We start from the raw sequence: 15,127 nt of genomic DNA, 5'->3' as shown, positions 1-15,127 counted from the left end.
CAAAGACCCAGTCCCCGAGCCAGAAAATTAATCAGAAGCGAGTAAAATCTCCGACCCGGCCGGGAATCGAACCCGGGCCCGTCTGAACCGAAGGCCATTACGCTGACCATTCAGCCAATGAGTCGGACTGTAATGGACTAGTATAACTTGGAAACAATTCTCTAACCCATGAGTAAATAATGAAAATATCGAGCTCGATTATTATTATTATTATTATTATTATTATTATTATTATTATTATTATTATTATTATTATTATTATTATTATTATTATTCGGACTTTATTTGATGTCCATGACCTTGGCAAAAATACAGTATACTTCTGCTACCCTTCCTCACAGCACATGCTACATGCTGCTGAGCGAGTCTCCATTACTTACCGACTACTTGCTGTGACTGTACGAATCGGTTAGCCGCAACGAACGATATTTTGTGCGTATTTCCGCTGAGTATTTTTCTTAATAATTAATGAAATTAAAAGAAGGAATTAGCTGTAAAAGAAAATAGGGACTGAACAAATTGCTTTTTTATATGTAATTCGTAGTTTCAGTCGGCTTTTAAATAACTGTTTGATTCTTCAGTCTGCCGAAACTTAAAAAAAATTAAGGTGGCTGGAATTTTGTCTCTCCACAAAGTGGGGGTGGCGACTGCCCCCACTCGCCCCAACCCCCCAATCGCCGCTATTGCTACTGTATACGGTACTAAATTCATTAATCTTTCTTTCCATTTGCTAATATAATGTCGAACTGGCAATTAAATAACGCATACATTATTTTATTACCATTTTGTTGGAATTATGTAAGAAAAAACTGAAGAACAGTTTGATGATTTCGACCAAATAGGACTAATTAACTTAAAACTGTATTTCAGCTTCCAGTTCGTAATTTCCACGGAAGCGAATAGGCCTGTACTGAAAAGAGGGAAAATCAGTATGTTCGAGAAAACAGAATCAAGCATAGCAAAGACAATAAGCCTACAGTGCTTTCACCCTTGGTTTTCAAATGAATTGAACTGAACTGCAATTGGAGAAAATCAGTTCACAGGCTGGAGAACCCTTGCATTGCGATTTCTTCAGTTTAATAGTTCTGAACAAGATATGTGGACCATGAGTTTCCTGTTCTTGGGGGTAACATGACAAGAACTTTGGAACATACCAATAACAAATCGTAAACTAGGTGGGAACAATGGCAGGAAGGCAAGACTATTTGTAATGAAGAATGAATGAATTGTCGTATGGCTTGTAGTGCCGGGATATCCCAGAACGGGTTCGGCTCGCCAGGTGCAGGTCTTTCTATTTGACACCCGTAGGTGACCTGCGCGTCGTGATGAGGATGAAATGATGATGAAGACTACACATACACCCAGCCCCCGTGCCATTGGAATTAACCAATTAAGGTTAAAATCCCCGACCTGGCCGGGAATCGAACCCGGGACCCTCTGAACCGAAGGCCAGTACGCTGACCGTTCAGCCAACGAGTCGGACTGTAATGAAGAGATAAGTTAGGAATGAACCAACTAATAATACATATGAACGGTCATAAGTGATTATAGCAAAACTCATGGAACAACTTGAAGTAACAGAAGCAGTGATTAACCATTGGTTGGAGTCTACTGCGATTTAAAAAAAAGACATGGATGCAGTTGCAAATAAGTTCTTAAGTCATTTTTTTACACAAAAGCTATCAGATAAAACAGATAATGTGTGTCATATGACTACCATCTTCAAGAGGTTTGGGTCCTTTTCTATTAAGAATAAATATAATAAATCTGTAATTCAAAGATCAATCAATTAAGCAGTACACTAGTCTAGTTATCATCTATTTCTTAATTGTAATGATTGCTACAATGACATTTTTAGTTCTAAATTATTCTGCCTCTTTCAGGGAAGATGTATGCTTCTTCAAGCTTCTATTCTCCTCACCATCCAACTGTGGAAGATCAGGTGGAGTTGGCGAGACGCATCTCACAATCCCTGAGTGATATCAGTAACAAGCAGAGCAAGGGTCAGTCCATGTATATCAACCGCAAGAAACGTTCAGTAAAATGGGAGCATGCAGGTAAGATATTATTTACAACTATATTTTTACCTAAGAGATCTCTGCTATACAGTATAAGCCGAATGCCGTCGTCACTAGATTCACACCTAGGCAACCGTGGTTCTAATCTCAATCAATACATGTGGGATTTTGAAGTAAAATATCGTGACACTGTGTTTCATACTGCATGCAAAACTGGAGGTTTTGTAGCTATGATCACGATCAGTCACATATAACAACAAGCTTACTGTTTTGATCTCTGCTATAGATGAGATGAGAGAAGCAAAGACTATGGAAAAGTTATTTATATACTCGTAGAAATGAATGGGCTGTGTCGGAGGTATGACTGCAAGGTTTATGGCATAGAAAAGTTACTGCAATGGTTTCAAGTGAAAGTTGCCTAAGTGACTTTTAGGGGGAATTCTCCAAACGGTAATCGATGTCATCTGATGTTTCCTCAGTGAGAACCCTATGCTGCCTGTTAGTTTTCTTAAACTGAACACTACCCATAGCCTGAAATGTATTATAAAGTTTATGGATTGTTGTATGACCTGGACTGTTTACATCCGAAAATATTTCTGAAAATCATCTTTGAACTTGACGAACTAAGTTAACCCATAAAAATCATAAATAAATATACGTTGTGCAGTAGAATACATATACTGAGCCATATTTCACTTCACGATTAAATACAGTACAAATACACCATGTGTAGTAATTGAATGGAACTCAATCACTTTCAGACCTTGTCCCCATCACCAGCTGAGCACATGTGCGCTCAGCAGAAAAAGTAAAGCCAAGCGGTTCATAGTTCGTTGGATCTATCTGTAGATAGTAGAACACACAGATATGTTATAACTTAATAATAATAATAATAATAATAATAATAATAAAACTCTTAACTGGAATATCTCAATACTTCATGTATCTCTCTGTAAAAGAAAAAATCCTGTAGATACCCTTGACTGTATATAATATATCATCATCATCATCATCATCATTTTCCAATTCCAGTTTCCCAGGTGTGGTATAGAATATATATTCTTGGAAAATAACAATTTCATAAGTTCTCACTGTAAGTTATTGTCTAATCTAGATAGATATAATAACTTGTCCTGACTGACTGACTGACTGACTCATCATCACCGAGCCAAAACTACTGGACATAAAGAAATGAAATTTTGGGGATACATTCATATTACAATGTACAATGTGCTCAGTTTGTTTGTCCAACCCTTGTCCCGTTTCCCTACGGGGTCGGGTATGAGGTGAGATGAATTTGTCGTGGCGGTTTTTATGACCGGATGCCCTTCCTGACGTCAACCTCATCAGAGGAGTTAATGAGAGATGAAATGAATGACGTGATATATGATAGTAGGGAGAGGGTGAAACCCGGTGCCGGCACATAGCCTACTCCTGTCGAATAGCACCAAGGGGTCTGCTCAAGGCTTAACGTCCCCATCCGACGGACGAATCACCATCAACAGCGTCATATGCCCTCACTCCATATGAGCACGCAATCTAGTGATTAGAAATTGTATACCACCACCTCCCCTACCCTGCCGGCCAACATTCTGATGGTGAAAATTTTTTCGACCAACGGGACTCGAACCGGCTAACCTCGGTGTTAGACCGTTTTTAGACTTCAGCGCCTTAACGATCATGGCCACCAGGCGGGCTGTACAATGTGCTCAGTAAGGGAGGATTTTTGGATACTCCGTCACTAAGGGGGTGAAAAGGAGGCTGAATTTTTAAAATGAGTGTATCTATCTCGAAAACTGAACAGTTTAAAGACATGAAAACTGATATTTGGAATCTCCTTTAAAAATAAAGAAACATGTATTTTTGTTTTTTTTTGTTTTTGGAAAATCTACTTAAGGGGTGGTGAACAGGAGTGACAAAGGGGGTGAATTCTTAAAATGAGTATATCTCAAAAACGTAACATGTGAAAGACACGAAAATTGGTATTTAGAATCTCCTGCAAAAGTAAAAGAAAACGCAACATTTGTTTTCTGAAAAGTCACTTAAGGGGAAGTGTTAAAGGGGGTATACTTTTTTAAAATGAAATGACAAGTTCGGCTCGCCAGATGCAGGTCTTTCGATTTGACACCCGTAGGCGACCTGCGTGTCATGATGAGGATGAAATGGTGATGAAGACGACACAAATACCCAGTCCCCGTGCCAGCGAAATTAACCAATTATGGTTAAAATTCCCGATCCCGCCGGGAATCGAACTCGGGACCCCTGTGACCAAAGGCCAGCACGCTAAATATTTAGCCATGGAGCCGGACTATATTTTTAAAATGAGCATATATACAGTATATATAAAAAACTTAACACGTTACAGGCGTAAAAATTGGTATTTTTAATCTCTTTTAAAAATAAAAGTAACAAGTATTTGTTTGTTTTCGGAAAAAACACTTCAGTGGGGGGTGTAAAAAGGACTAAAAGGTGTTGACATTTTTTTATGTGGATAATTACACCTCAAAAATTGAAGATGTTACAGATATGAAAATGTGTATTTGGATCCTTCTTTAAAAATAAACACTTTTTTATTCGAAAATCCACTTAAGAGGGTGGGGTGGGTGAAGAGAAGTGAAGAAAGAATTGAATTCTTTGTATGAGGATACTTATACATCAAATACTGATGATGTTAAAGAAAAGCTAAGTCATCTCGGTACAGGCCATGTAGGCCCTGGGAGTGGTGGAAGGTAAAGGCTTCCACTATTCGTAACCTCGGCGCTTGATGGGGTAGAGTGGTTAGCTCTACGCACGGCCACCTTTGCCCTCAGGAATTAACCTGGTACTCATTTTTGGTGTAGGCTGAATGAACCTCAGGGCCATATGCACCTCCGGAAACTGATGATGTTACAGACGTGAAAATTTGTATTTAGAATCTCTTTTAAAATAAGAAAACACGTATTTGTTGTTTTCGGAAAAATCCTCTTAAGGGGGTAACAAAGGTGAGAAAAGGGTTGAATACCTTTTTTTAAGGATACTTATATCGCAAAAACTGAAGATGTTACAGTCATTAAAAGTGGTATTTGGAATCTCATTTAAAAATAAAGAAACGCGTTTTTTTTTGGAAAGCCTACTTATGTGGGGGGGGGGGATAGGACTGATAAAGGGGGTGAATTTTTAAAATGAGTATATCTACAGTATATCTCAAAAACGTAACATGTTACAGACGTGAAAATTGGTATTTTTAACCTCTTTTAAAAATAAAGTAACACATACTTCTTTGTTTTCGGAAAAATTACTTGAGGGGGGGGGGAGTAAAAAGGACTGAAAGAGAGGTTAATTAAATTTTTTAGGATACTGGTATCCCAAAATCTGAAAATATTTCAGACGTTAAAATTGGTATAAGGAATCTCCTTTAAAAATAAACACGCATTTTTTGTTTCCGTAAAATCCACTTAAGTGGGGTGTAAAAAGTACTGGAAAAGGGTTGAATTATTTTTATGAGGATACTTATATCTCAAAAACTGAAGATGTTACTGACATGAAAATTTGTATTTCGAATCTCCTTTAAAAATAAAGAAACACGTATTCTTTTGTTTTCAGAAAATCCAATTAAGGGTGGGTAAATGAATTGAAAAATGAGTTGAATTCTTTGTATGATGGTACTTACCCCTGTATCTCAAAAACGAAGGGTGTTACGGACGTGAAAATTGTTATTTGGAATCTCCTTTAAAAATAAACACGCATTTTTTGTTGGAAGGATCAACTTAGGGGGGGGGGGAGGGAGGTGTAAAAGGAGTTGAATTCTTTTTATGAGGAAACAAATAAGAAGTGGACATAAAACAGTACACCCGTAAGGGGTTTTGACTGGGGCACGAGGAATGATGGCAAAAATATACGTTTAGATGAAACCATTTTAATTACGAAATTAGAATAACAAATGATATCCTAGGTGTTAAATAACAGAAGGTTTGAAACAAATTTAACCCCTCAGAGAGTTAAATGAGAGTTAGGATCCGAAAAAAAAAATACATTCATTCCTTCCTCCGAAACGGTTTAACGTACGAAGACAAATTTCCAAACAGCAGTGTATACAGTATTTTAAATCCTAGGTGTGGAATATGAAATATTTTTAAACGTTCCACCGCTAAAGTGTTAAATAAGTTTAGCTCCGTAAACGAAATTATTCATCCCTCCAAAACCGTTTGGCGTACAAAGTTGTAATTTTGCGAGAACGGTCTTCTTTTATGCCCTAGGTGTAAAATATCGTATACTTCAAAATATTTCTCCCCTAAGGTGGTTGACTCTCGATAACACAATATCCATTCTTCCGAAACCGTTTCAGGCACAAACATGACTTTTTTATGAAGGGTTATCTTCTATAACCTAGATGTTAATAAATATTTCAAAACATTCACCCCTTAAAAAAGTATTCATTCCTCCATTACTGTTCGACGTACAAAATCAAAATTTCGCATGTTGGTTGCTTTTACGTCCTAGATGTTAAATAAGATATGGTTTAAAACATTCAAATTCTTCCATACGGGGTTCAAGTGAGTGGCAGATTATAAAATAAATAATCATCCCCCCAAAATCGTTTGACGTACTAATTGAGGACGTATTTTACAGGCACAGCTGACAGTGGACTCTCCAAAATGTAAAACTTTGAATAATAACTGACATTTTAAAACCGTAGCAAAACACGGGTATCTTGCTAGTTTAAGATTTGAATGCTGCTTTTGTATCAGATGGTGCCAGTGCCAAGAACAAGATTTTTTTTTTTTTTGCTTTACGTCGCACTGACACAGATAGGTCTTATGGTGACGATGGGATAGGAAAGGCCTAGGAGTTGGAAGGAAGCGGCCGTGGCCTTAATTAAGGTACAGCCCCAGCATTTGCCTGGTGTGAAAATGGGAAACCACAGAAAACCATCTTCAGGGCTGCCGACAGTGGGATTCGAACCCACTATCTCCCGGATGCAAGCTCACAGCCGCGCTCTCCTGACCGCATGGCCAACTCGTCCGGTAAGAACAAGATTATTATTTCCACCACATAGATAGAAAGTAGACATATCAGTCCTTATAAATCGACCAGCCCTTTCCCAATTTAGTGAATTGTCAAAATACGGTATTTCACAGTTTTACCTAATCCCAATTATAAATTCAGCAGCTCATTTTCTATTTGAAATATATTGATATCATACATTTGTTTATTTTATCCCCGACCTTGTGTTACAAAATGGGACGAAATAGGACGTAGGGATAGACATGTAATACCTTTATTTATGGTACCAGTATCCTTAATTGCTTTATCATAGTCATAATATTGTATCATTATTTAAAAACCACTTCCCCCCTTGTCCTCTCCAAGCCCATCAATTCAGGATGTTAAACTTCCACCTTGTGAAATTAAAGCTTATTTGGAATATTTTAGTGATCTTGTACTAAGATACCTAGTGGGACACTGGAAAAACCCTTCATCTTGTTTGAGATAGTTACTTGAGGATTACCAATTTGATAGGGCATTTCCATTTCCATTCCATATCCTGTGAATTACACCAGATGGTCCTGCAGTATAAAGGTAGAGAGCCTACATTTTTCCCGGAGGATTCAAGTATGATTCTCGGCCAGATCAGGAATTTTTACCTGTATCCAAGGGATGGTCGAGGTCTACTCAGCCTACGCGAGAACAATGAAGGAACTATCTGCTGACGGTGAGATAGTGGCCCTGGTCTAGAAAGCCAAGAATAACAGTCAAGAGGATTTGTTATGCTGACCACGCATCTCCTCATAATTTGCAGGCCTTCGGGCTGAGTAGCAGTTGCTTGGCAGGCCAAGGCCCATTAGGGCTATAGCACCATGGAATTCATTTGGTTTTGCAAATCATACCAGTAAATGAATAATGTTTTGGATTGTATTAACTTCCATCTAAAATTAATTTGCTTTGAAATGCCCTCTAATAAAAAGAACTTAATTCTTTATTGCTCCATAGCGTCAAGTAAAATCTAAGTAACATTTTGTGTTAAGTTGAAAGTTCCATTACGAATTCTTATTCCTTTTAGAAACTTATATGAATAGTTGTCATCCAAGAGCAATAAATATCTCTTGATCAAAAGATATCAACCCAAACCGCATGGCGCAACAGCCCTGAAGGGCCATGGCCTACGTAGTGACCGCAACTCAGCCCGAAGGCCTCCAGATTACGAGGTGTCATGTGGTCAGTACGATGGATCCTCTTGGCCGTTATTCTTGGTTTTCTAGACCGGAAAAGATATCAACTGTTGACATTAAATACCGACTCTGGATACCAATTCATGACAACACTTTTGTGATAGCTTCTTGTAGCAGTTCAGATATTTCCTTGTAAATTTTGGATAAACTTTATCAGAGCACTGAAACTTGAAAATAATAAAGTTTCCTTTGAAAACAATTGGTAAAAAAGCCATTAATGATTTTTTAAATATCAATTGGTCAAATATATAGTAAGAAGTGGACTTTTTCTTTTTAACTTGTGGGCTAAAATTGTAAATAGAGTAGGCAGTATTTTACCTATATTACACTAGTTATAAGTTACTAATGTGTGATATACGATTACATTTCATTGCTAGAGTGTTTATTAATATTCACAAAGATTGTACGGTATATGATTTGCTGTATGTATTACATTGAATCACCCACTCACATAAATAAAGCTTATGATGAAATGCAAATGTCAGGATTTTTAAATAGGTGCATATTTTGAGAAATCCAGCTATAAAAATCAAGTAATCAATTTTCTGGATCTATTATAATTAAATTTTGTCAAATTACACTTCAAGAAGTTCATAATGCTGATTGCTGCATTGTATATCACATAAAATGTAGCAAAACCTTTCCTATATGTGAAGCTTTTATCTCAAAGTTAACATATACCATTAAGTATCATCTTCAATCTCATATCTTCCAATTGCAAGACTCCATAACATGTACTGAAACCAAAATATAGGTATTATTAAGAATACTACAAAAGTTAATTGTAAGGCACATGAAAGAAATATCTCAAGTGGCATTGCCTTTCATTGCTTCTGAAGTTTCTATAGTTACAATTCAATTTAAGGTCTTCTGAAAACAAAAATGTATGTAATTGTTGATAAACCATCATGTACACCCAACCACACAAAAATTGGCTGTCAGAGGAATATTACATTTTATACATTCTCGAAAAGCAAGGATATTCATAAACAGTGGATAGCTGGTGGCCAAAGAGATTATACTTGGAATACTACCATCTGCTCAATATGTTCATCCTATTTCAAAGAAGAGGATTTTGAAAGAAAATTGTTTTCTACGACAGCCAATTTTTGTGCAGTAGAGTGTACATAGACAAAATTTATGTACCATATCAAAAGATCTAAGGAATAAAACTAAATACGAGGCCTTAATTTTACAGGAAAACATAATAAACACTATTTAGAAAAATGAAGTACATATGTTAGCAACAACAAATAAAAAGTAAAAGCTGTGCTTGACAAATTTTAACTGAAAATTTTGTGCAAGATATATTGTATCATTTGGAAAATAAATACAAACTCCAAGATCTGTGTAACAATTTCCAGAAGATCCAAAAATTATTAATATCTAGCTGAAATACATTATTCTGCTTGGGTAAGATTTACAGAATTCAAAATTTTGTTGTTTGTTACCTACTATTCACTTTTTGTTTTTCTATAGAATGAGTGTTTTATACTTACCGTATCTTAAATAATGTTAAGGGCTGTAATGTGTGGTTCATACTTCCAGCATCAGAGAAATGTCTGGAAGTGTGTAATTTTAGAAAGCTTTTCAGGAGTAATTGCTGCTGAGATACAGATTGGTGTGACTTGAATCATATTCAGTTCATGTATTCCCTTGAGATTAGAAGGGCAGTTCATTGCTCCATGAATCAACCTGTTGAGGAATGGCTAATGGGTGGACCCTAAAATACTCTTAAACAACTCTCCCAAGACTGCCAACTGGGCAAACAAAGATAGAGAGAGAGAGAGAGAGAGAGCTACTGTGGAGGGGATGGGAAGGGAGAAGGCTGGACAGACACAAAGCTGAGGTTTTCCCCAGAGGTAAATAGCATTTATAGCAAGGCTATTTCAGAATACATGTTGCTGTGTCTGGGCTGCCTAAACTTGCAGTCTTCAAGTGAAATACTTTAGTAGTCAGTTGGTGGGTGTTAAGAACGATGTAGCAGGACATGGGACATTGGTAATGACAACCCGTGTTGGCTGGGTCCCCTGTATTGGGGCACCTCCCCCTCCAGGTACCGCCACTTATCTACCCAAGAAGAGACTCCAAGAAGGTAGGTCAGTTTCATAAATTGTGAATTATTCATCTGTTTGGTTGTCACATATAAATGTTAGACCATAACACAATCCAACAAGTGACACCATAAGCCAGCCACAGTTGGTAACTAAAAGTCAGTGCTACAACTTTACAGAACATTAGTGAAGAACAGTATTACTTGTATTTTATTCCCATTCTCTCAGATTTCTTCAAAATACATATAGTGAGTGGCAAAGCTAGTCGGTGATGGTAAAAATAGTTCAAAAACGTGTCAGTGGCCAGAAGCTGATAGTGAAAAATAAATGTGAAAGATGTTTCTGATTTATGAAATATTAATCATTTCAAAATAGTTTTAAAATTTAAATAATGAAAGATATTCACATTATCACAACTCTGATATCAAGAATATACTGCTACTATTTATCTAACATGTGTTCATGTGAATTGATAACAACTTCAAAATCAGTACGGTAATCTAGTTTCATTCACAAGTGCAAAATATATTGTAGGCTAATATTATCACCTGCTTGCTATCTTGGATTAACCAAAATGGGTATTATAACTCAGTCATTCTATACTGCTGTACCCAAAAGTATGGTCTATAGAGAAATAACGTAAATCTGACTCAATGAAAACAATGATATTCTTGAAAGTCAATTCACTTCTACTATTTATCCTTTAGCAGTCTACTTTTATGGAAATTTATTAGTGAATTAAAGTATTTGACATTTAAACTTAAGGAAAAATAAAACTTTTTTAGACAGAGATGTAGAATTTTTTTTTTATTTAATTTTTTAAAAATTTGATATAAGGGGCAAAACAATTATTACATTTTTCATTTAATTTATCAGAAATTGAAATATTCTTACAACAGTATCATCAAGGAATTAGTATGGGAAAGGTTATTTAATGATAGTTCTTTTAAACTTTATTTCTTTTCAATTTTACTTATCTCAAATAGCCTGAATTACATCAAGGGCTGTTCATAACCTGTCAAGCGAAAGTATCAGTACACTTTGAAACTATTGTTACACTTTGTTGTTGCAAGTATATTTAGTTAAGTACATTATTTAATGATATGACAGAGATGCAAGTTACTTATGCTGTACGTATAGGTGTTCACAGCTTCAATTTTCTCATCAACAAAATTAGTGACCTAAAATAGTATATCAACCCAAATTATTTTATGACATGACTTCTAACTACATATTTTGATTATGTAATTGCTGTTAGTGATGTATATTATGCACGTGTACTTCAGGATAAAGACCGTATTGGTCATTCTTCTTCTTCTTCTACTGCTTTTCCCACACTTGTGGGGTCGCGGGTGTGAACTGTGTCGCACATGGGGATTTGACCCTGTTTTACGGCCGGATGCCCTTCCTGACACCAACCCTATATTGAGGGATGTAATCACTATTGCATGTTTCTGTGGTAGTTGATAGTGTAGTGTGTTGTCTGAATATGAAGAGGAAAGTGTTGGGACAAACACGAACACCCAGTCCCCAAGTCAGAAGAATTAATCACACGCAATTAAAATCTCTGACTCAGCCAGGAATCGAACCCGGGACCCTTTGAACCGAAGGCCTCAACGCTGACCATTCAGCCAATGAGTCGGACTGTATTGGTCATTACTATCCAGTTAAAAATTTATATGCATGGGCCTACTCTGAGACTGATCAATGAAAAAACATTCTCAGCGAAGATAATCCAATATAGTCAAATTTAAATTCAGGGGGAAATTAAGTCAAAACATCTCTCTGAAATGTGAAAAGTGTTGGAAACTGATTCATTTGAAATGCTTTACAATCATGTTTATTCACATACTTGCAAGTGCACACCCAAATTGGTTAATATGCATGGCATTCATTTTAACGTAAAGAACTTTCATAGAAATACAAGTTTCCAATCATATAAACTGTGTTTTCAATTTGCGTGTGCTCTCCTCACTGCTGTTGTCACCTGTCATGAGCATGTTGTTTCCTGGCAGATTCACAACATCGGAATCATGCAAGTGATCGTGTGAGATTGTGGAACTAAAACTGTTGGCAGTCACATAAAGGATATTTGGAGACTAGACTATAAATTGTGATAGGTTCTGCACATCTGCTTTTGTGAGTTGCAGTGGGTGGTGGTGTCAGAAACCTCTACACAGTTCGAAGAACTTCCTCCACCACTGACTAACGTCAGGGTTCAGCACTTCCTGGAGACCCTAATTACTCACACACCCCCAGTCAGCCATTAATGGCACTTGCTAGAACAGGCTAATTGAATGAAAAATGTTTTAGAGTGTGGAGCCTTTGCCACCTCGCTATTTGCCTACGAGCTCGTCTCCTTCATTTCCAGTAATATATCAATTTGCCAGCAAAAAGGACCATAGGACAGACTTAATTCAATGCATATGTTCTAATCCAGTAGAAGGGGAGTATTTTTTTTTGGTAGTGGCTTTACGTTGCACCGACACAGATAGGTCTTATGGCAATGATGGGATAGGAAAGGCCTAGGAGTTGGAAGGAAGTGGCCGTGGCCTTAATTAAGGTACAGCCCCAGCATTTTCCTGGTGTGAAAATGGGAAACCACGGAAAACCATATTCAGGGCTGCCAACAGTGGGTTTGAACTCACTATCTCCTGGATGCAAGCTCACAGCCACGCGCCTCTAACTGCATAGCCACCTCTCCCGATATGGGGAGTATCAATGGTTGATGGAAAGGTAGATCTGCTATTCTGTTTATGTGTATATTTGTGTATGTGAAAGAGGGAGGGAGAGGGAGAGAGAGAACTTGAGTATGAGAAGAAATGTTGCACACCCATTTGAATAGACCACAAGCTGCCGCTGATTCTGGATCATCAGATAGTAGACAGTATAAACATTCCAAAAGTATATTTATTAATTTTTTTATTTTTTATTTTATTGCTATTTGGTTATGTTGCAGTGATATGGACAGGTCCTATGGTGACAATAGGATAGCACAGGTCTAGGCCTGTGGAGGAACCAACCGCGGGCTTAATTAAGGTATACATAGTCCTGCATTTGCCTGGTGTGAAAATAGGAAACCACAGAAAACCATATTCAGGGCTGCCAACAGTGGGTTTGAACTCACTATCTCCCAAATGCAAACTCATAGCTATGTGACCCAAGCTATGTAGCCAATTCGCTTGGTTCCAAATGTTACTGAACTTATAAATAATCATTTCTTGAAAAAATTTATTAGGACTTACAATCATTAACATTCGCTAAAAAGCAAGTTTAATGATTGCCTTTTGAGCACATCAGTGTTGCTAATTATGGATTCTCAGGAGGATGAAAAGACCAATTCGAGAACAAAAATCTGATGTTGACTTCATAACTCCATTTGTTGAGACTGAGTGTTGTTGAAGATTGCTGTTCGCTTAGTTGCACTTGGAAGAAATCATATTTTCTGATAGGCAATTTATTTCTGTGATATAGTTTGTTTACCATTATAATCTGTACTTAAAGAACAAAACTTGATGCATTCGGGAGACAGTGGGTTCGAATCCCACCGTTGGCAGCCCTGAAGATGGTTTTCCGTGGTTTCCCACACAAATGCTGGGGCTGTACCACATTAACTGAGGCCATGGCTGCAACCTTCCCAATCCTAGCCCTTTCTCATCCTTCCATCACCGAAAACCGAAAAAAAGTTTTCTCAGCCCCTGATGAGCTTGTTCCTGTTTCCCAGCTTCATCAGGGAAGCAGGCATCAACACTCACTGAGGGACCATTCGGTACAAAGAGTTTTTTGTTTGTCATATTGGTACTGGGGTTCTAATTCCATATTATTTTATTTCAGAATTTCAAACAGGCATTTGAGGAATTCTTTGTCTGTCTCACCTATTTTATATGTACATGATACCAATATTTACTTCAAAAATTTGAAAAAGCTTCATTGGTAAAGCTCAAACACTTCATGATGAACTCTTCATTTTGCCATGTATCATCCACCACAGACATACTCATCAATTCATTCACCATCTCAGAACATGTTTATTATCCCCAGTTTTATAAAATTATGTTGTAGTATTTTGGACAGCTCAACATATATCCCTTCGAGACATGCTTTGCTCATTATGTCTATGTGTACTATTTTGTTTATACATACAGGCTGATGGTTTTTCATAATCATTGTTCCAGGCCACGGGAAGGGAGATGGAGGGGAGGCACCAGAAACACCTGCTGATGATAAACTCCTGCAGTTCAAGATTCCAAATGTCGGGCCCCAGGTAAGAGTTAACCTTTAACCATCGTGAGCAGTCTGTGTGACCATGACAGACAAATAAACTAGCTCTTTTCCTCACTTATCCCTGTCAGATGCTAGTGGTGGTGGAAGTGCAACTGGGCAACCATCCTCTATTAACACCAAACAGAGCAAAAAAAAGGAGGTAAAAAAATGAAGGTATCAGCCAAAGAAAGACTTATTATAGCTTAGACTGTAGTTTCTTATTCTCAGACTCTTTATACCGATTTTCATTAAATTCCGTCCACCCATTTTCTCGTGGCTCAGTGTTGACACTGACTTAGCAATAAAAATACAAATTATGAATATCTCTATTATCATAGCCGGGACAGTAAAAATGTATAAGACATAAATGATCGGAAATGTAATTCTATATAACTTTAGTTATTCTCTTCAGCCATTTTCTCATGATGTGCATACATACATACATACATACATACATACATACATACAGACAGACAGACAGACAGACAGACAGACAGACAGACAGAAATTATAGAAAAATCTATATCCATTGATACATGTTAAAATGTTTGTGTAAGTAAGGATGAGGAATTACATCTTTTAA

General features: G+C 37.1%; 1 protein-coding gene across 6 annotated transcripts in view; it reads left to right on the top strand.

Annotated features, from left to right (window-relative positions):
* The window catches only part of LOC136878904 (uncharacterized), a 318,860-nt gene that overhangs the window by 266,868 nt on the left and 36,865 nt on the right, over positions 1–15,127 (top strand). For all 6 annotated transcript variants that reach the window (XM_068228857.1, XM_068228858.1, XM_067152497.2 and 3 more), the window contains 2 exons: positions 1,884–2,057; positions 14,457–14,545. In XM_068228857.1, coding sequence (XP_068084958.1) covers positions 1,884–2,057; positions 14,457–14,545 — 263 coding nt within the window. The remainder of the gene's footprint in view (positions 1–1,883; positions 2,058–14,456; positions 14,546–15,127) is intronic.

This window comes from Anabrus simplex, chromosome 8 (assembly GCF_040414725.1).
Source record: "Anabrus simplex isolate iqAnaSimp1 chromosome 8, ASM4041472v1, whole genome shotgun sequence".
Taxonomy (NCBI): Eukaryota; Metazoa; Arthropoda; class Insecta; order Orthoptera; family Tettigoniidae; genus Anabrus; species Anabrus simplex.
This window is presented reverse-complemented; position numbering and strand designations above follow the sequence as displayed.